At 51.7% G+C, this 19,777-nt stretch overlaps 1 protein-coding gene across 2 annotated transcripts in view; it reads right to left on the reverse strand.

Moving 5' to 3' along the window:
• Positions 1 to 3,142: 3,142 nt before the first annotated feature.
• APOE (apolipoprotein E) overlaps positions 3,143 to 19,777 on the reverse strand; it is a 632,892-nt gene continuing 616,257 nt past the window's right edge. For both annotated transcript variants that reach the window (XM_078651268.1, XM_078651269.1), the window contains exons 3-4: positions 5,895 to 6,045; positions 3,143 to 4,201 (exon numbers count right to left, since the gene is read on the reverse strand). In XM_078651268.1, the coding sequence (XP_078507394.1) occupies positions 3,571 to 4,201; positions 5,895 to 6,045 (782 nt within the window). In that variant the 3' untranslated portion in view covers positions 3,143 to 3,570. The remainder of the gene's footprint in view (positions 4,202 to 5,894; positions 6,046 to 19,777) is intronic.

The raw sequence follows: 19,777 nt of genomic DNA on the forward strand, positions 1-19,777 counted from the left end.
CTCACACCGGGTGGAACTAACAGATCCAAGAACCAACCTGGCTAGTTCACAGAGAAATGTAGGGAGACAAAATATGCCTTGACTTCAGCTGTTAAAGGCAAATCCCCGGTGGAGATCAGGTTCGCCAGAAAGGAGTATAAACAGACCGTCAATGCAGCAAAGAAAGAATGGGAGGATAGGTACTGGACTGAGCTAATGGCAGCAAGTGAAGGCAGAGATGCTAGAGGGTTCTGGAATCTGATAAGGACAAGGGATAGACCAGACTGTACCCTTATCACGTGTAACATTTCAGCCCACACCTGGTACAACCACTTTGTCCCTCTACACCTCTACGGAGGGGCATACCCAAGCGACCACTCTGAGTAGTCTTTCGCCAGTCGACTCCTCGGGGGACACATTGGGCGATCCCTTTACCCCAAGAGAGGTCGAAAGCGTAATAAACTCGCTGGTGCCCCTCAAAGCAGCTGGGCCCGCTGGGATGCCGGGTGATCTGTTGCGCGCCAACACGAAGGAGTGGGGAAAGCTGGTTTCATCCTTGCTAAATGCTATTAATAATGGTGCACCTGTCCCAGAGTCCTGGAAAGGGGCTGAGGTCGTCCCGATATTCAACGGGACGACCCAGCCAATTATAGGCCCATAAGCCTAATTGACTCATCTCAAAAGGTAGCGGGGAAAGTAATACTGGGAAGGGTCCTCCAGTGGATAGACGAGAATGACATCCTATCAGACCTTCAGGCCGGATTCCGTTCCGGTACAGGGACCGTAGAACAGGCCTTCAGACTGGTTCTTCTCCACTGGAAGCTGGTGCTGGGCAAGGGCAGTCTTTATCTGGCCTTCATAGACCTGAAGACTGCCTTTGACCTAGTACCACGGGAGGGGTTATGGAGAGTCTTGTCTGAGATGGGGTTGCCCTCGTATATCCTGTCCCTTTTGGTCAGGTTACACGCTGGAAACTATGCACAGGTGCGGTGGGGCTAGCACGGTGAGAAAACCGGCAGGATCCCAGTAGAAAGAGGTGTCCGCCAGGGATGTTTGCTTGCCCCCACTCTGTTCTCTCTTTACGTGAATGGAGTGGTGGAGCATCTGCTAAAACATCCTGCGGATGCACCCTCTCTGGCGGGCAAGCGCATCCCCACCTTGCTTTTTGCCGACGACACCCTCCTCATCTCAAAGACCCCCGTGGGCCTGCAGAGTCTCCTCAATAGCTATCAGGAGTTTTGCTCGCAGAGGGGCCTGATAATAAACACCAATAAAACAAAGTTCCTGGTTTTGAACCCGCCCAAAAAAATGGGCCGCCCCCCGGTGCTGAATTCCGTGACTCTGAAGAGGGTGTCTGAATTTGACTATTTAGGCATCCGTCTCTCAGACTCAATGCATTGGAACTCGCACATTCAAAAGATGCTTCTAAGCCACAAAAGGGTGGGCGGCGCCTTACTGAAGGAGCAACGCTCCTCTACACTCAAGCCTATTGCCCCAGTCTTGGAGATCTACAAAGCTAGAGAGGTTAGTGCTGCTTTGTATGGGGCGGAACTGTGCGGTACGTGTAATCTTGAAGTGTTAGCCAGATCAGAGAGCAAATTTCTGAAAGATCTGATGGCTCTCCCGCAGAGCACCCCAACAGTACCCATACTAATGGACTTGATCAAGGATCAGGCCCAACTTCGCCCTTTGCTGCTCTGGGCGCGACTGTGGCGTGTGCCCGAGTTGTCCTCATATGCAGAGGCTTTAGCAGAGGTCATGTCGCTGGAGGGCTGGTCCAAGATCAAGTGGCTGAGGGATGTGAAACGGCTGCTAGGAGCTTTGGGTCTCGGGGATGCTTGGGAAGCTAGGACCGCCCCCCAAAGCTGTTCTCAAGAAGCTCTATTGGAGCTGAATCCTTTGTAACAACTCCACTGATGTGAAACATTGTAAATCCACGGATAATTTTGTAAAGATGAAGGAAGTGGTGGCCTACGAACCCTATCTCGACATTATTTCCAACCCAACTGATAGGGCTTTGTACTTCAAATTCAGAGTAGGGACACTACCCGTAGGCGATTTTACTGCCCGTTGGAAACTTTCCCACCTGCTCTCCTCCTCCTGTGCGACCTGCCCATCATGTGTAGAGACGGTCGCCCACATCTTCTTCGAATGTCCAGCATATGTACTGCCGAGGCGGAGATGGCTCAAACCCTTATGTAGACAGTTAGGTACCCAGCAGTATAGAGAGGCGCTTCATATTTTAAAATCTGACACTCGCACCCTGGTTGTTTGCGGTGTGTCTAAGTTTTTAAAATGGTCATGGTTAATTCGTTTGAATAGGCTTTCCTTGACTATTTAATGCTTGTATTATCTGTTTTTACATGATTATATTTGTGTAAATAGAATGTGATTGTTCTTATTGATCTTAAAATTGTTGTATTTCTGCTTTTATGATATTTTTATATCGAAATAAAGGCATTCATTCATTCATATGAACCAAGTCCTGGGCACACATAAGATAATAATACAGAGAAAAGGTATCTCGGAACTGATACTGGCTGCCGTGAACAACCACAGCGCACTCTTTGAAGATCCACTTTCCAGTACCGAACAACCGATCGGTCTTTGAAACTTCAAGGCACCTCCAACAACTGGATCACCATTATTGTGGTGCATCTGTACTCCCATAACAGTCCACTATTTTGGAACTTTATCTTGACCAGGTGGGTCGGAATTATCACCGGCGGAGCGACCACCAAGATCCTTTTCTCCGATATTCAGCCCTGAGGTAGTCGCAGAATTATTTTCCAATGCAACGAAACACGTGTTGGCTGGTTTCTTTTGAAATGAGGGCAAAGTAATATTCTACCTACAAGAACAATTGACCGGAACTTACAAATTTTTCTTGAACAATGCTGATACCTTTTCTCTGTATTATTATCTTATGTGTGCCCAAGACTTGGTTTCGTAAACCTGCATTGATGCACACACAAACACCCTCACTCACACCGTCACATGCACACAGAGGCGGTATAGCTTCACACAAACACTCACACAAACTCACACACACTCACAGAGAGGCAGGCCAGTTTTTGCAGAGTAAGCCAGTATTAGGTCCCACACAAACACCCCGGCCAACACAGAGATGTGAAGAAAACTCTTGGGAAGTCTTTCACCAGAGTATTTTAAGCAGCATTTTTATTTGGTTTCAAAGGAAACCAGCACCAAGACAACAAAAGCAACCCAGAAACATGAAATTATTTAACACATTATTTTCTTGAGTTCAGCTGCGGACAGACAGAGGAGAGATGTCTGTAAGAGGCGTCTTCGGAAGTCCACGGTTGGCGGGGGCTTCAAGCCACAGACGCGATTGCTTCAGTATTGGCTGAGAGTGTCAGTGGGGCAGAAGTGAGACTAGGGTGCAGCGTCCTCTACTCCTGCCTCATGAAGGGGCAGATCCTCTGACGTTTACTACCTCTGGAGTCCTTGGACATTGGGAGTGAAGCTTCAGAGCAAGCGCGACTTCGTCCATGTTGAGGTTAAGATAGCAGTGAGAGTTAGAGTTCTAGGCGGTCGAAGGGGTGGACATGGCGAGAGCTAGACCCAGGTTTACTGCTGCTTCCCCTGCAGGGTCTCCAGGAAGGACTGGAACTGGGTGCGCATGCTCTCCAGGTACGGTGTGAACCACTTCTTGATCACCTCGGATCCCTCCTCCATGGAGCCGCGCACGATCTCCATCTTTTCCTTCACCTTCTCCTGGAGGTCCCCGGCTCCGGAGCTCAGCTTGTCGCGCACGGTCTTGCTCTGTTCATCCATCACTTGCCGGATGGCCTCCAGGCGCTGCTGGCTCTTGTCCCGGATGCTCGATACGTAGGGCTCCACCGAGTCCCGCACAGCCTCCACCTTCTCACTGGTTTTGGTGCGCATCTCCTCGGCGTAGGCGTTCAACTTCTTCTTCAAGTCCTCGGTGTCTTTGTTGAGCCTCTTCTTCAACTTCCTCAAGTACATGTTGAGGCGGGTGCGGACCTCCTCGATGTTCTGGTCGAACATCATGCGGATGTCCGACGAGTACTGAATGACTTTGCTCTTCGTGTCTTCCATGTCGGTCTTCAGCTTCTCCGAGACGGCCGAGACCTCAGTGTTGAAGCGTTCCTGTACGTCCTGAGCGTAGGGACCCAGCTTGGTTCTGATGTCCTCAGTGTAGACGTTGACTTCATCCATGGTGTCCGTTATGAGGCCACTGAGAGGTGAAGAGATCAACAGAGAGAAGGGTAAGCAAAGGGGAAGAACTGAATGAGAGGAGATATAGAACTACAGCAAGCGAGAGGAAGGACAAACGTAGAAGAGGCGTCAGAAGGGGAGACACTGGAAGGTGAGATCATGGAAGAGAAGAAACTGGAAGAGGAGGCAAATGAAGACCAGACGATAGAAGAGGAGACACTGAATGAGGAGACACCAGAAGGGGAGAGAAGAGAAAGGGAATCACCAGAAGAAGAGATAATAGAAGAGGAGACAATTGAAGAGGAGACACTGGAAGAGGAGATAATAAAACAGGAGATAATAGAAGGAGAGGAGACACTGGAAGAGGAGATAATAAAAGAGGAGATAATAGAAGGAGAGGAGACCTTGGAAGAGAAGTGGACACCAGAAAAGAAGACATCAGAAGGGGATATATTATAAGCGGAGACAATGGAAGGCGAGATCATGGAAGAATAGGAACTGGAAGAGGAGGCAAATGAAGATGAAGCGATAGAAGAGGAGACGCTGACTGAGGAGACACCAGAAGGGGAGATAAGAGAAAAGGAATCACCAAAAGAATAGATAATAGAAGAGGAGACACTGGAAGAGGAGGGGCACCCGAAAAGAAGACATCAGAAGGGGATATATTATAAGGGGAGACAATGGAAGGCGAGATCATGGAAGAATAGGAAGTGGAAGAATAGGCAATTAAAGATGAAGCGAAAGAAGAGGAGACACTGAAAGAGGAGAAACCAGAAGAAGAGATAATTGAAGAGGAGACACCAGAAGAGGCGAGCAGCAGAGAGGTTTCAAAATAAATGAGAGAAAAGAGGAACGACGGCTAAAAGAGAGTAAAAGTAAGAAGTGAAAATGGGTAGAAAAAATAAAAATGGGTAGAGAATTATACAGCAGGTTGAGGGGAGCTGTAACATAAGAGAAGAATAAAACAGAAAGGGCAGGAGACAAGGGAATGTGGGAGCAATCAGACTGAGAGGACTGAGTGTCATTGGGAGGGAAGGAGTTCAGGGGAGTCTAGAGTTGAGAGTAGGGAGTGTGTGTGGGTGAGTGAGGGTAAGAGAGGAGCTATGTAGGCAATTACATAATATGGGATCAGAAGCAATAGTGGGGGGGCAGGAAGAAGTGAGGGTGTGGTATGGGGGGGTAGAACCTGTAGCAAAACTGGGCCAAGAAAGAGAAAGAGAGATAAAAAGTAAAACATAAGGAAAACACACCAGACTCGAAAGGTTCTTGTGGATACTGCTGTTAGATCAGCTTACAACGCCTTCTTCTGACCTCGCCAGCAGGATTCTACGTAACAGATCTGGCTTAGACACCATCTTTACCCCCCATGGTTCTGAGTTGGTCTAAGATTAGGCACCTCCTTTACCACCCATGGTTCGGAGCGGGTCTAAGATTAGACACCGCCTTTACTACCCATGGTTCTGAGCTGGTCCAAGCTTGGGCACCGCCTTTACCACCCATGGTTCTGAATTGGTCTAAGATTAGACACTGCCTTTACCACCCATGGTTCTGAGCTGGTCCAACATTAGACAACACCTTTACCACCCATGGTTCTGAGCTGGTTTAAAATTGACTGCTGTCAGCCATGACGTCAGATGGTGTGTCAAAGGAGAGAACCCCGATCAGGACGACACCACATTGGAGAGAAAGGGATGTATGAGACGAACACTCACTCTAGCTCTTTGCTGAGCTGCGACTCCTTAATCTTGGATGTTGCATCGTCCGCGACCTGTCCCACCTGGGCTACGTAATCCCAGAAGGTGTCCACCGCCGTCTCCCACTTGGTCTTCGGTTCGTCATTGAAAAAGAGGTTGGCTTGACATCCTGAGGAGACAAAGGAAAGAATACAATGATGAGTCATTTGGTGTAGAGTCTGGCGGTTTTTGGCAAGGTCCACATAATGATGAGAAACAAAACAGGGGACGAAATCACTCCCTGGCGCTAAAAGTGCTTAAGTAGATCACATTTGTCTGTAAAGAAAAGGCAAGGCAAGGCCTGGAACCTCTGGGGCAGATTTAATGCCCCGTACGGCACATTTGCGCCACCGTTGCGTCACTTTTGTGATGCATCGGCGGCGCAAAGCCAGTGCCATGCTGCGGGGTATTTACAACGTGACGCATCTAGGGAGATGCGTCACGTTGTAAAGCTCTGCGCCCCATGTGGGCGTTCCAGCACGGGGGGCTTTCCGGCGCAGGAAAGCCTCCGAAAAGTGGCTGAGTGAAATCTACAAGATTTTACTCAGTCAGTTTTCCTGCCATTCTGCGTCAAAACCCTGCGCCTGCGCCTGCACCTGCTTGAAGGAGGCGTAAGGATTGACGCAGCATGTTAGAGATAGGGCACCCCCGAGCCTTGCTGGAGCTGCCGCAACTCCAGCAATGCGCCGCCTTTCCGCCGAGGGATGCGACACGCATCTGCCCATCTGTGCACCACGGTGCGCTGCTTTGTAAATGCGGCGCATCAGTGGTGGCGCACTGTGGGCAGACACTTTGCAACTGTTCTGGCGCATCCCTGCTGATTAGCAGAGATGCGCCAGAAATAGTAAATCTGCCCCTCTGGTTCTGTCTCCCCTCTGAGGGAAGCCATGCTCAGAGACACCATTGGACACGCCCTCCCCTCAGGGAAGCCGGGTCTGTCGGCTGCAGTGTTTGATTGTCAGAAAGATGGTGGTCCATGAAAGGAACCCCTCGCTACCCAGAGAGGGCACCGTCTGCGGCCATGGACGTCCTCCGCAGCGTGGCCGTCGTCTGTGGCCGGGGTGGCCTGGAATGACCACCGCTAGGATGACAGTGTAACGATGGACAACCAACAGTGGTAACATCAAGGACATCACATCAAACGTCTACAAGGGGAGGGTTCTCAGGATGCAACACTGACAACTACGCAGAAGAGCCTGATTGGCACGAGTTTCTCTGCCACAAAGTTTGCAGACAGCACAGTATCAGCACAGTACCAGCGCAGTATCAGCACAGTATCAGCACAGTATCAGCACAGTATCAGCACAGTATCAGCACAGTAATTTTCCTGTCTCGCACTATTCTTTTGTGACCTAGAAGCAACTGTGGAAACAACAATAAAAAAGTAATTTATGGAGTATTCGATGGACCCAATTTTTCAAACAGATACCCAGGCACACAACAATACAACACTCTAAGAAGTAAAATGCAATAGGTTTCTTGTATAGTTTGGAAACAGTTCGGTCTTTAATTCTCAAGCAAGCCAGGCTGACTTGCTTGAGAATTAAAGACCGAACTGTGTCCAAACTATAGAAGAAACCTATTGCATTGTTGTTGGCTTACTTATTAGAGTGTATATGTGTCTACACTGACACACTGTCTTATACTCAATTGTTGTGTGCCTGGGTATCTGTTTGAAATTTTGTATTGTGTTGGTAATTTCCCGCACACAATTGGGGGATTACAGGGCTCATCCCCTCACCCAGTTGCACCGCACGACGACATCTCTTACGTCCTAAACTACTGCGTCCACTGGTAGCTGAGCGCCTAGGAACTTCCCTGGACCATAAAACCCTTCCGAGAGTATATTACTATTCGATGGATCCATATGCACCCAATGGGATCGCAATCTGCTCGCAAGACAGAGCTGGAACCCAGTGGCGGCTGATGCCTTTTGAAAGTGTTGAGCCAGAAAGCTCTGAGCCGAAGAGTGGTGCCCTCCTCCCTGGTGCACCGCATGTCCCGGAACCTTCCAGAACATTTGAATCTTCACCAATGTCTGCGCGACAGACGGGTGCAAAGGCTACCGTTGCTGCACGTGCTAACGCAAAAACACCCTTTTCCGCAGCACTTGATTGCTGCAAACGTTTTTCTTTCACTCTTGGTGAATGTCGGAGATGAGTAAGGCCGGACTTGGTGCAAACTAAGTCCACTCAAGGCTGACCCTTGAGTGAATTATGTGCTGTGACCACATGATGACTTGTTCCGAATGTTCCCAATTGTAAAATATTGTATTCCGGCCTATTGATTACACTCCATCCAGTCCGAGCCGGAGAGTACGGCTTGAGCCGGAGAGTATGGCCCGAGTACGGAGAGTACGGCCCGGGTGCGGAGATTCCGTCCCGACTGCGGACGTAAAGATATGGCTCGTAAATGACCTCTGTGAATGTCAAAAGTCGTAAAGTTAGACTTTTGTCTAAGATTGCCTTTGTAAATCAAGCCCTAAGTTTAGACCTGGAGTCTAACTTTAAACCTGAAGTCTAAGTTTAGACCTGAAGTCTAACTTTAGACCAAGAGTCTAACTTTAAACCCGAAGTCTAAGTTTAGACCTGAAGTCTAACTTTAGACCAAGAGTCTAACTTTAAACCCGAAGTCTAAGTTTAGACTTCAGGCCTTAAGTTAGGCATCAGGTCTAAACTTAGGCTTTAGTTCTAAACTGAGGGCCTCATTTACTAATTCTTGGTGTAGGGCAGCCAGAAAGTAAAAAAAGTGAAGTTCTGGCAGCGCACAGGGCTTGTAAATAAGCCCCTCAGACTTCAGGTCTAAACTTCAATCCATCAATCTCGATTAGTATAGCGCCACTAATCGCCGGTCAGGGTGTCCAGGCGCTGAGCGCTGAGTGCTGCTGCCGGGGGCTCACTTGAAGAGCCGGGTCTTGAGTCCTTTCCTGACTTCCAGCAGGGAGGGTGAGGCCCGTAGGCGAAGAGGACGGTCGTTCCACAACTTTGCAGCGAGGTAGCTCCACTGTTGCTGAGGCGGATGCGGGCGACGCAGAGGGAGGTGGGGCGCAGGTGTCTGGAGGGTTGGTGGAAGGTCAGGTGGTGGCTGGTTGTTGGACTTTGGCCCTTAGGGCAGGTTCACCCCTAGACTTTTTGCTTGAAATGGTGACCTGGAGATGGTGATTTTTGGATTCTGCGCACTTTCACTGTGTCCCAGTGGAAAGTGCGTGCGCACTCTGAGTGCATGTGCTGAGCTAGGCCTGCCCGCCCATAGGAATGCATGGGGAATGTATGTGTCCCTGGTAGTTCCTGATGCGTGGGGTGTACAGGCTTGAGTCTGGTATGTGTGAACTCGTGTGAGTGAATGCTGCGCAACGGTGTATGCAGCATGTATGTGTCTAGTAGGAAAGCGCCATTTCTAGACATGGCTGTACGTGTGCTGTGAGGGTGCTGGCGTGTGATTGGCTGGAGCTGGCTGGCATGCCAGGCTCCAGGAAGTCTGGATGGGTCTGCCCGGTGGTGAGTGGAAGATTAGCATGAGTGATGTGTGGGAGGAGTGTACCTGTGTCCTGGATGGGCTGGGTTTTCCCCACACAATGCTGGCTCCGCCCCCCTGTGGTGTGTCTAATGACCCAAGCCCTGCCAGTGAATAGAGAGGGTGGTTGAGGTAAACAGAGTACTCAAGAACCAGCTGCGACTGGTTCCGCCCCCACTCTGCACCTTCAGACAAAGGAATGCACTGTATAAAAATGGGGCTGTGTCCCCACAGATGTTGTTCTTTTCCAGGATCCAGAGGGGGCTGCTGCTGCTGCTGCTGGGCCAGAGGACCGCCACTTGGGGTGTCTCCCTGCCTGGAGACCCAGTGAGCTGGCTCTGGGCCCAGTCTTGCCCCCCTGCCTACCAAGGAGGACTTCTGCTGGGCTTATTAGCCCCTAGCGCCTGGGAGCGCATTTTATTGACTTTTGGCGCTTGAGGGCGCTTTGCTGTGACCCAGCGCTTAATAGCGCTTGAAATTGCCATTTTAGCGCAGGGAGCGCTTTAAATTTCATTTGGCGCTTGAGAGCGCTCTGGGTGCTTTTGCCTGCTCTATTTGCCAATTTGGAAGCCCCTGGCGAGTGCCCACCTCGCCGGGGACTGTACCGCTATTGTCGTGGCCATAGCGAGAGCCCACCTCGCCTGCTATCTAAATTTGAGGGTTCACCGCCGCTGCCCGGAGTTTGCCTCGAGGGCCCGCCTCCCGACCGAGGGCCGCGCTGCCATTGGCGGCCCCCAGTCACCGGAAGTCAGGCAGGCGGTAGCGGGACAACAGGAAGTCCCGTCCTGCCCCGGCCCCCAGGAGGAGAGAGACCCAGCGAGGAGCAGCGCGAGAAGAAGAAGCCGGCACCTGTCCCCCCCCGAGGCTCCAGGAAAGTGAGGAGAGCCCCGGGGAGAGGGGAAGCGCCGGCGGAGCAGAGACGCCGCCGAGACCCAGCGCGACGGCGGGAACCCGGTGAGTGCATCCAAAGGAGAGGGGGGTGTCGGGGCACATTGCCGGTGCCCGCCCCGCCCCTCCCGTGCAGGCCTTAGTGCTGAGAGGCCCGTGGGGCCTCCCTTGATCCCGAGTCCCCCGGGAGCGACTCCAACGAGTGGGAGCCTTTTCTTGGAGCCACGAGGTGCCCCGGGGGCACCAGTTGCTTTGCAGAGCCCAGAGAGGCTCGTGAGCCCCACCATTGTGTTTCAGAGCCAGAGAGGCTCTTAGGGGGCATTTCTGGGCAATTCGAGTCCCCAAGAGGGGGACTCCAACTAGAGCCAGAGAGGCTCGAGGCGCTATTTGTTTACCGAGCCCAGAGAGGCTCTAGGGGGCCTGCTGGTTTTGTGAGAGCCCTGAGAAAGGCTCATTGCCCATTTTCGTTTTGAGAGCCCTGAGAGGCTCTGGGGCCCAGTGGTCCTGGAAAGAAGGGCCTGAGAGAGGCTCAGCAGCCTCCTTACTTGTCCAGGAGCCCAGCGAGGCTCCGCAGTGCCAAAGTGGTGGTTCTTGAGCCCAGAGAGGCTCCAACGTTGCCCTAACTTTCCCTGCACCAGTTGCCCAGCACTTTGTGGGCAACTGCGACGTTTAGGCCCTGACATTGGGACACAGGGACAGTCACAGGTGGTGACTGATCTAAGTTTTGCGCAATGTTATTGCTGCACCTCTGAATGTATTGTTTATGCGTCATGTGCCTTTACACCTCTGAATGAATGTTATGCATTGCATCATGTGTTTTCCTCTTACACCCCTACAGGTATTGTAATACATAGGTGGTTGTTTTCTCCCTAGTACAGGTGGTGCTAGTGAGGTCCTGGTTACCAGTAATTACTGGTTGTGTGCTATTTTGTGCTATATTCTATGTTCTAAGTGCTATTTCTGAAAGTGCTACTTCTGATTCCTGACAGTGGTCCAGGTGGCCCTGTCTTGTACATATCCCTTGTAAATTCTGCCCGTGCCTCTGGCACATTGTAAAGTGTGTGTTTTATCTAATGTGTTTTGGTGTAATACAAAGGCTATTTTTATATAACCTTGTGTGGAGTTTCCTTTGTGGTGGGCCTTTGGGTGCTGTTGCTGGGGTGCGTGCGCAAATACTTAGCCTACATCGCCTCCAAGTTTAGCCTTGCTGCTCGCGCCACGTTACCTAGAGGGTGAGCAGGGGTTATCTTGGCGTGTAACTCCCTTGCCCTGACTTGGGTGTGGTGGTCTCTGACTGACTTTGGCGAAAGCCCTGGCCAGCCGGGGATCCCACTTCCAACATTGGCGGCAAGCGGTGGGATAAGGATTTGTGTTTGCCTTGTACCTTAGTAGCGGCTGGCTGCACCACAAAACTCTGCATTTTAGATGACCACATTTTAAGGGGATTGTTTTTTTGGAAGTTTCATATTTTCTTCTCCTGAAGGTATCATTGTGCAATTGTGTCCAGTGCATTTGTTCCCCTGCCCCGCGCCCAGAGTCTGGTACCTGTGTCACTTGTGGTCAGGTTGAGAAGTCAGGGGTGGTAGAAACTGCCTTACTAGTCCGAGGGGGGGGTTGTGTGTGGATGAATGGTGTGTGGCACTAGGCAAGTGAGTGTGAGTTCTCTGGGGTAGAGAGCTTGCTGAATACCTTGTGAATTGTGTACTCCTGTGTTAGCTCAGACCCCTAGGTTCCCTGTGTGATCTCTTCACTAGAACGTCCGCCAGAATGGTGCCTGCTTTTGATGTCTGTGATCTGTTTAGATACAGTATGGGAGAGTTGGTAAGGTTCTGTGAAGAGAGAGACATAGGGGTGGATGAGTTAGACACTCAGTCCGAACTTAGGAGCAGCCTGATCCTATGGCAAAAGTGTCAGTGGGACCTTGAGCGCAGTGAGGAAAGGGCCCGGGCTTCACACCAGGAGGGTGGTGGGTCTGTGGGGAGCCCTGAAGATTCAGAAGAGGAGGAAGAAAATGATAGCACAGGGACGCCAGCAGATAGTGAGGACCCCATAGATAGGGAGTCCCTTGCTGGGTCCAGCATAGGAGGCAGCGCCTCATCCCTTTCCCTGTCCCCAGAGGAGCTGGAAGATAGGAGGAGAGAAAGGGAGCACCAGCTGGCTTTAGAGAGGCTCAGGTTGGAGCATGCCCAGGCTATGGCACAGCTGGGCATTAGAAAGCAACAGCTAGAGACCGAGAGGGTCTTAGCGCAGGAAAGGATAGAGGAGGCTGAGAGGGCCTCCACCAGAGGCGAAGTAGCTCTGGAGGGTAGACTATCCCCTGCGCGCAGTGTTGAGTTTCTGGATCCCCCAGGGAGGGTTGGGTCCAGTGGTGGCAGCTATTTAGATTCCAGTGTAGGAAATCCCAGTCCCAGTTCCCCCAGTCTGGTACCTTTTTCCCAAGAGGAGGAGTATAGGTTGAAATTCAGGGGCAGTAGGAAGCTGCCTCACCAGTCGTGGGAGAAGTTTGAGGATGAATGTTGTGGAGCACTGTGGGCTTGGGTAGAGGTTCACACTGACTCTGATTTTGAAGTCTTGTTTGATCTTATAGTCAAAGAGCAGGTGCTCAGTGGTTGTTCGCCAGAGTTGCGCCAACACCTGTTGCAAGTTGGATTTACTGATACAGAGTTACTGGCAAGGGAAGCCGACCGCTGGGAAAGGGCCAGAGGTTCTCTAGGGTCATTGGTGAGTGACTCCAAAAGTAGTGGTTCAGGGATCTTCCAGCCCAGCGTGGTGGAAGAGGCTCAGTGTAGCCCAGTTAGGTCCCAGGATAGCGAGGAGGGTTTAGGGGCTCACTGCCTGGCTCAGTGGAGCAGGAGTGAGGGGGAGACCAAGGTTCCCCAGACGCCCGAAGCCCTGCCTCAGGACTTGGATGGTTTCTGTAGGGAACACCAGGTTGGGGACCTAGGCTGTCCTGTTAGTCCACTTGAGGAAGATCTCCTAGTGAGTAGAGGACCTGGAGCGTCTGTAACCAGAGCTCCTATGGTTCTAGAGTCTGGCAGTACCGCTCCGGTAGGGAGGGTACAGGAGTCCAGAGTGAGGAGTGATTGGGGGAGTTCCCCAGTGGAAGGACCAGTGGGTCAGGGACTACCCAGTTGGGCTAGGTTCCCGTGTAGTGACCATGGTGACACCACTTCTGGTCTGGGGGATCGTCACGCACTGTCAGGTGGACAGAGGGCGGGAGATCTGCGCCAGACAGACAGTCACGCAACAGATGTGACATTTGTTAGCCTCAGGGGGATTGCGAGTGAATCCCCAGAAGTCCTGGAGTGCCAGGCAATTGTTCCACCGAAGGTTCTAGACCAGAGGTTGGGAGGCCAGGTTCAGGATCAGCCTGACCTGAAGGGTAGGACGACTGTAACCAGTGTCCTGACCGGTTCTTCTTCCAGAGGAACTTCTCCAGGTGGGAGAGGGCAGACCTCTGGAAGGGGGTGCAGAGGGTGGGAGAGCCCACCTCTGACCCCGGTGCAACCTGAGTGGATAAGTCCTGGGTTGGAATGGCGTTCTAGGGGTACCCCTCGCAGAGGGAGGAGGAACCCTAGGAGAAGAGGTAGGGGGAGGAGAGCCTTCCCCGAGACTCCTGGTCCGCCTGAGGTTGTAGGCCCTCGGCTGGAGTACCAGTGGCAGTCTAGTCCTGTCTTGCAGACAGGAAGAGTGGAAAATGGCTCCTATGTGCCAGGGGTTACTACCCCCCGCTCTGCGAATTGGCATGGACCCGTGGCACCTGGGTGGCCCAGGGCCTGGTCCTGGCCGCGGACAACTTGGGAGTACCAGTGGGGTAGCCCAGTTGGTCCAGACAGTGTGTTGAGAAGGAATCCCATGGGTTCACCGTGGCATAGAACAGGAGGGTGTCCCTGCAGTTGCGGGCCCGCGTCCGTGTTCTATCGCCCCAAGCAGGGAAGTCCATCACGGTGGTGATTGGTCTCCCCTGCGTTTTGGCTGGAAGGGGGTTATGTTGGACTTTGGCCCTTAGGGCAGGTTCACCCCTAGACTTTTTGCTTGAAATGGTGACCTGGAGATGGTGATTTTTGGATTCTGCGCACTTTCACTGTGTCCCAGTGGAAAGTGCGTGCGCACTCTGAGTGCATGTGCTGAGCTAGGCCTGCCCGCCCATAGGAATGCATGGGGAATGTATGTGTCCCTGGTAGTTCCTGATGCGTGGGGTGTACAGGCTTGAGTCTGGTATGTGTGAACTCGTGTGAGTGAATGCTGCGCAACGGTGTATGCAGCATGTATGTGTCTAGTAGCGAAGCGCCATTTCTAGACATGGCTGTACGTGTGCTGTGAGGGTGCTGGCGTGTGATTGGCTGGAGCTGGCTGGCATGCCAGGCTCCAGGAAGTCTGGATGGGTCTGCCCGGTGGTGAGTGGGAGATTAGCATGAGTGATGTGTGGGAGGAGTGTACCTGTGTCCTGGATGGGCTGGGTTTTCCCCACACAATGCTGGCTCCGCCCCCCTGTGGTGTGTCTAATGACCCAAGCCCTGCCAGTGAATAGAGAGGGTGGTTGAGGTAAACAGAGTACTCAAGAACCAGCTGCGACTGGTTCCGCCCCCACTCTGCACCTTCAGACAAAGGAATGCACTGTATAAAAATGGGGCTGTGTCCCCACAGATGTTGTTCTTTTCCAGGATCCAGAGGGGGCTGCTGCTGCTGCTGCTGGGCCAGAGGACCGCCACTTGGGGTGTCTCCCTGCCTGGAGACCCAGTGAGCTGGCTCTGGGCCCAGTCTTGCCCCCCTGCCTACCAAGGAGGACTTCTGCTGGGCTTATTAGCCCCTAGCGCCTGGGAGCGCATTTTATTGACTTTTGGCGCTTGAGGGCGCTTTGCTGTGACCCAGCGCTTAATAGCGCTTGAAATTGCCATTTTAGCGCAGGGAGCGCTTTAAATTTCATTTGGCGCTTGAGAGCGCTCTGGGTGCTTTTGCCTGCTCTATTTGCCAATTTGGAAGCCCCTGGCGAGTGCCCACCTCGCCGGGGACTGTACCGCTATTGTCGTGGCCATAGCGAGAGCCCACCTCGCCTGCTATCTAAATTTGAGGGTTCACCGCCGCTGCCCGGAGTTTGCCTCGAGGGCCCGCCTCCCGACCGAGGGCCGCGCTGCCATTGGCGGCCCCCAGTCACCGGAAGTCAGGCAGGCGGTAGCGGGACAACAGGAAGTCCCGTCCTGCCCCGGCCCCCAGGAGGAGAGAGACCCAGCGAGGAGCAGCGCGAGAAGAAGAAGCCGGCACCTGTCCCCCCCGAGGCTCCAAGAAAGTGAGGAGAGCCCCGGGGAGAGGGGAAGCGCCGGCGGAGCAGAGACGCCGCCGAGACCCAGCGCGACGGCGGGAACCCGGTGAGTGCATCCAAAGGAGAGGGGGGTGTCGGGGCACATTGCCGGTGCCCGCCCCGCCCCTCCCGTGCAGGCCTTAGTGCTGAGAGGCCCGTGGGGCCTCCCTTGATCCCGAGTCCCCCGGGAGCGACTCCAACGAGTGGGAGCCTTTTCTTGGAGCCACGAGGTGCCCCGGGGGCACCAGTTGCTTTGCAGAGCCCAGAGAGGCTCGTGAGCCCCACCATTGTGTTTCAGAGCCAGAGAGGCTCTTAGGGGGCATTTCTGGGCAATTCGAGTCCCCAAGAGGGGGACTCCAACTAGAGCCAGAGAGGCTCGAGGCGCTATTTGTTTACCGAGCCCAGAGAGGCTCTAGGGGGCCTGCTGGTTTTGTGAGAGCCCTGAGAAAGGCTCATTGCCCATTTTCGTTTTGAGAGCCCTGAGAGGCTCTGGGGCCCAGTGGTCCTGGAAAGAAGGGCCTGAGAGAGGCTCAGCAGCCTCCTTACTTGTCCAGGAGCCCAGCGAGGCTCCGCAGTGCCAAAGTGGTGGTTCTTGAGCCCAGAGAGGCTCCAACGTTGCCCTAACTTTCCCTGCACCAGTTGCCCAGCACTTTGTGGGCAACTGCGACGTTTAGGCCCTGACATTGGGACACAGGGACAGTCACAGGTGGTGACTGATCTAAGTTTTGCGCAATGTTATTGCTGCACCTCTGAATGTATTGTTTATGCGTCATGTGCCTTTACACCTCTGAATGAATGTTATGCATTGCATCATGTGTTTTCCTCTTACACCCCTACAGGTATTGTAATACATAGGTGGTTGTTTTCTCCCTAGTACAGGTGGTGCTAGTGAGGTCCTGGTTACCAGTAATTACTGGTTGTGTGCTATTTTGTGCTATATTCTATGTTCTAAGTGCTATTTCTGAAAGTGCTACTTCTGATTCCTGACAGTGGTCCAGGTGGCCCTGTCTTGTACATATCCCTTGTAAATTCTGCCCGTGCCTCTGGCACATTGTAAAGTGTGTGTTTTATCTAATGTGTTTTGGTGTAATACAAAGGCTATTTTTATATAACCTTGTGTGGAGTTTCCTTTGTGGTGGGCCTTTGGGTGCTGTTGCTGGGGTGCGTGCGCAAATACTTAGCCTACATCGCCTCCAAGTTTAGCCTTGCTGCTCGCGCCACGTTACCTAGAGGGTGAGCAGGGGTTATCTTGGCGTGTAACTCCCTTGCCCTGACTTGGGTGTGGTGGTCTCTGACTGACTTTGGCGAAAGCCCTGGCCAGCCGGGGATCCCACTTCCAACACTGGTGTATGCTGGTCCCCGGGTGTGGAGGGCCTTGGGGGGGTGTGTCCGCATCTTGACCTGGAGCCAGTCAGTAAGCCTGAAGGCTTGTACCTCACCTTTAAGTTTACCTTTGTGAATCGGGCCCATGGTGTCGGCTGGCTACATCTTGTGTTTATATTTTCGTCATTTTCCATCACGCTTGTTATTTGAAATGCCCAAGTTTACATCATTTTGCTGCAGTGTACAACTGGTGCTTGGATCGGATAAAAATTATGCTGTGGAAGCACGGGAACAAAACAATTTTTGTAGGGCGACCTGTCTTCATGATCATTTCATGCTTACAAAAAGCATCGTTGTCTGCAATGTTGTGAGCTTTTGCATGATTTCAGCAAAGGGAATTAATGAATTTTGCCCAGCCTAGTCTCTCAGCCAGGACTGCCCCCCTTGGCTTCCGGGTGGAAGCTGTACAGGACTCCCTCCATGGCTTTATAGGGCCTCCAGTGGGTGGTCCACACTTGCCCTGGGTGGACCCTACGTAGTATTCCTTGCCGCTTTGACAATACTCCAATGGGAAGGGTCTTTTGATGATACGGAGTGGACGCCTTCTACCCAATCGCCTCAACCGATGCCCTTATTTTATTTATTTATTTATTCAAAGTTTTATATAGCGCGAACAAGATCTTTGCAGATATCAGAGCGCTTTACAGTAACAGAGGGTAGGGGCAACAAGGGGGTGATTATACACACTCTTGAAAACAATATAATAGTCGGTAGAAGTGAGTTGCAAAGTAAGAAAGCAATCAAGTAAGAGTATAACAACAGTAAACAACAGGCAACCAAAAATACAGAGCCGTGCAATGTCTTTGATCCAGTAACCATAGCGTTCAGGTGAATTTAGCCATAAGGATGGCTTTTACCTCTTTCTTAAAAAATGCAGTGGAGGAGATAAGCCTGGTTTCAGGCGGGAGTGCATTCCAGATCCTGGGTGCCATTCCTGAAAAGGAGCGTTTGTATGTTTTTTCCTTCCGGAATCTTCTAGGTTTCAGGAGGAGGTTTTCTGTGCTTCTATTGGATCTCGAGCCTCCTGATATAGTCAGCTTTTGAGTGAGGTAGTTGGGTGACTTGTGGTGTATGGCCGAGTGTGTCATACAGGCAATTTTCAGCTGTACTCTGGCTTCAAACGGTAGCCAGTTCAGGGTTTTTAAGTCAGGGGATATATGCGAGTGTTTTCTTGAGCCAGTGATGAGTCTCGCGGCAGCGTTCAGGGAGGCTCTTAGGGGTGCCGTTGTTGATAGGGGAAGCCCGCTGAGAGCCACAATTCCGTAGTCTATGCGAGGGATGACTAGGGCTTGTACAGCAGTTTGGAAGTCCTTGGGTGGGAGGAAGGGTGTGAGTTTCCTCAAAGTGTTGATTTGGAAATTAGCTCCTTTAGTTGCTTTGCTAATGTGCTGCTGCATGTTGAGATTGGAGTCAAGTGTGATGCCTAGGGATTTCGCGGAGTCCACGATGGTGGGCTGGACATTGAGTGCAGTTAGATGATTGAGCCAGGTTTGGGTGATGGCGTTTTTCGCAGGAGGTGAGATCAGAAGGAACTCAGTTTTCAGAGCATTTAGTTTGAGGTGATTATCGGCCAGCCATGATTGGGTGTTTCTTAGTGTGGAGTTCAGAAGTTTGATGTCTTCCGGGGATTGTAGCTTGAGGTAAAGTTGAGTGTCATCGGCGTACATATGGAAGTGTACATTCGATGCTTGAAGCAAGGTTGTGAGTGGTTCCATGACGAGGTTGAACAATGTGGGGGATAGGGAAGATCATCCTTGTGGGACGCCTAGTGTTACGGGCACAGATGAGGACAACACGTTGTTGATCTTGAACTTCTGAGACCGGTTATGTAGGAAGGAGGTGAACCATTTGAGGACAGTCCCAGATAAACCCATTCTTGTATTTAACAACTCCAGTAGATTCTCATGTTTGACCGTGTCAAATGCTGAGGAGAGATCAAGAAGGATGAGGAGGCAGGAATCATTGCGATCAAGGATTTGGAGGGCGTCATCAATTATGTGTGTCATAGCCGTTTCTGTGCTGTGTTTTGCTCGGAAGCCTGATTGATGAGTGTTGAGGAGGTCAAACTGATCGATGTGTTTTGTCAGTTGGAGTTGTACGCATTTTTCTAGCAGTTTGGCCAGGGTGGGGATATTGGTGATAGGGCCGTAATTGTTTAGGTCGGCCGGGTCAGCTGTAGGTTTCTTGAGTATAGGCATGACTTGCCCTACCTTGAGGGAGTCTGGGATGAGTCCTTGTTGAAGGGAACCGTTAATGATTTTAGTCCAGAGTGGGAGGAGCAGGGGGGTGAAGTCTTTTACAGCATTAGCAGGTAGTGGGTCTGTGAGGTGATTAGAGGGCTTCAAGGTGCCGAGCAGTTTGTGAATTGATTCTTCAGAGTAGGTGTCGAAGGACGTCCATGCCGCGTTGTTTTTAGGTTGAGTGTTAGTTATGCTGATGGGGCTGGAGTATCGGCTTACATCATTGAGGAGATCACTTCTTATATTGTCGGTCTTTAGCTTGAAGAAGGCAGAAAAGTCTTCACAGCTTGGAATATCACTTGTTGTGCTGTTTGATTGTAGAGGTTGCATCTTGGTTTGGGTTTTGACTAGCTCGAACAGTTTTCTTGGTCGGTTTTTTGCTTGGTCCAGCTGTTGGCTAAAGAAGTCCGATTTCGAACGCTTGATTTTCCTAAAGTAGGCATTTCTCTTATTCTTAAGCATTTTAAGGTGCAGTGCTGAGGGGTCAGATCTCCAGGTGCGCTCTGCCATTCGCATAGCGCTCCTGTCTTCATTGAGTC

Source organism: Lissotriton helveticus, chromosome 7, assembly GCF_964261635.1.
Source record: "Lissotriton helveticus chromosome 7, aLisHel1.1, whole genome shotgun sequence".
NCBI lineage: Eukaryota > Metazoa > Chordata > Amphibia > Caudata > Salamandridae > Lissotriton > Lissotriton helveticus.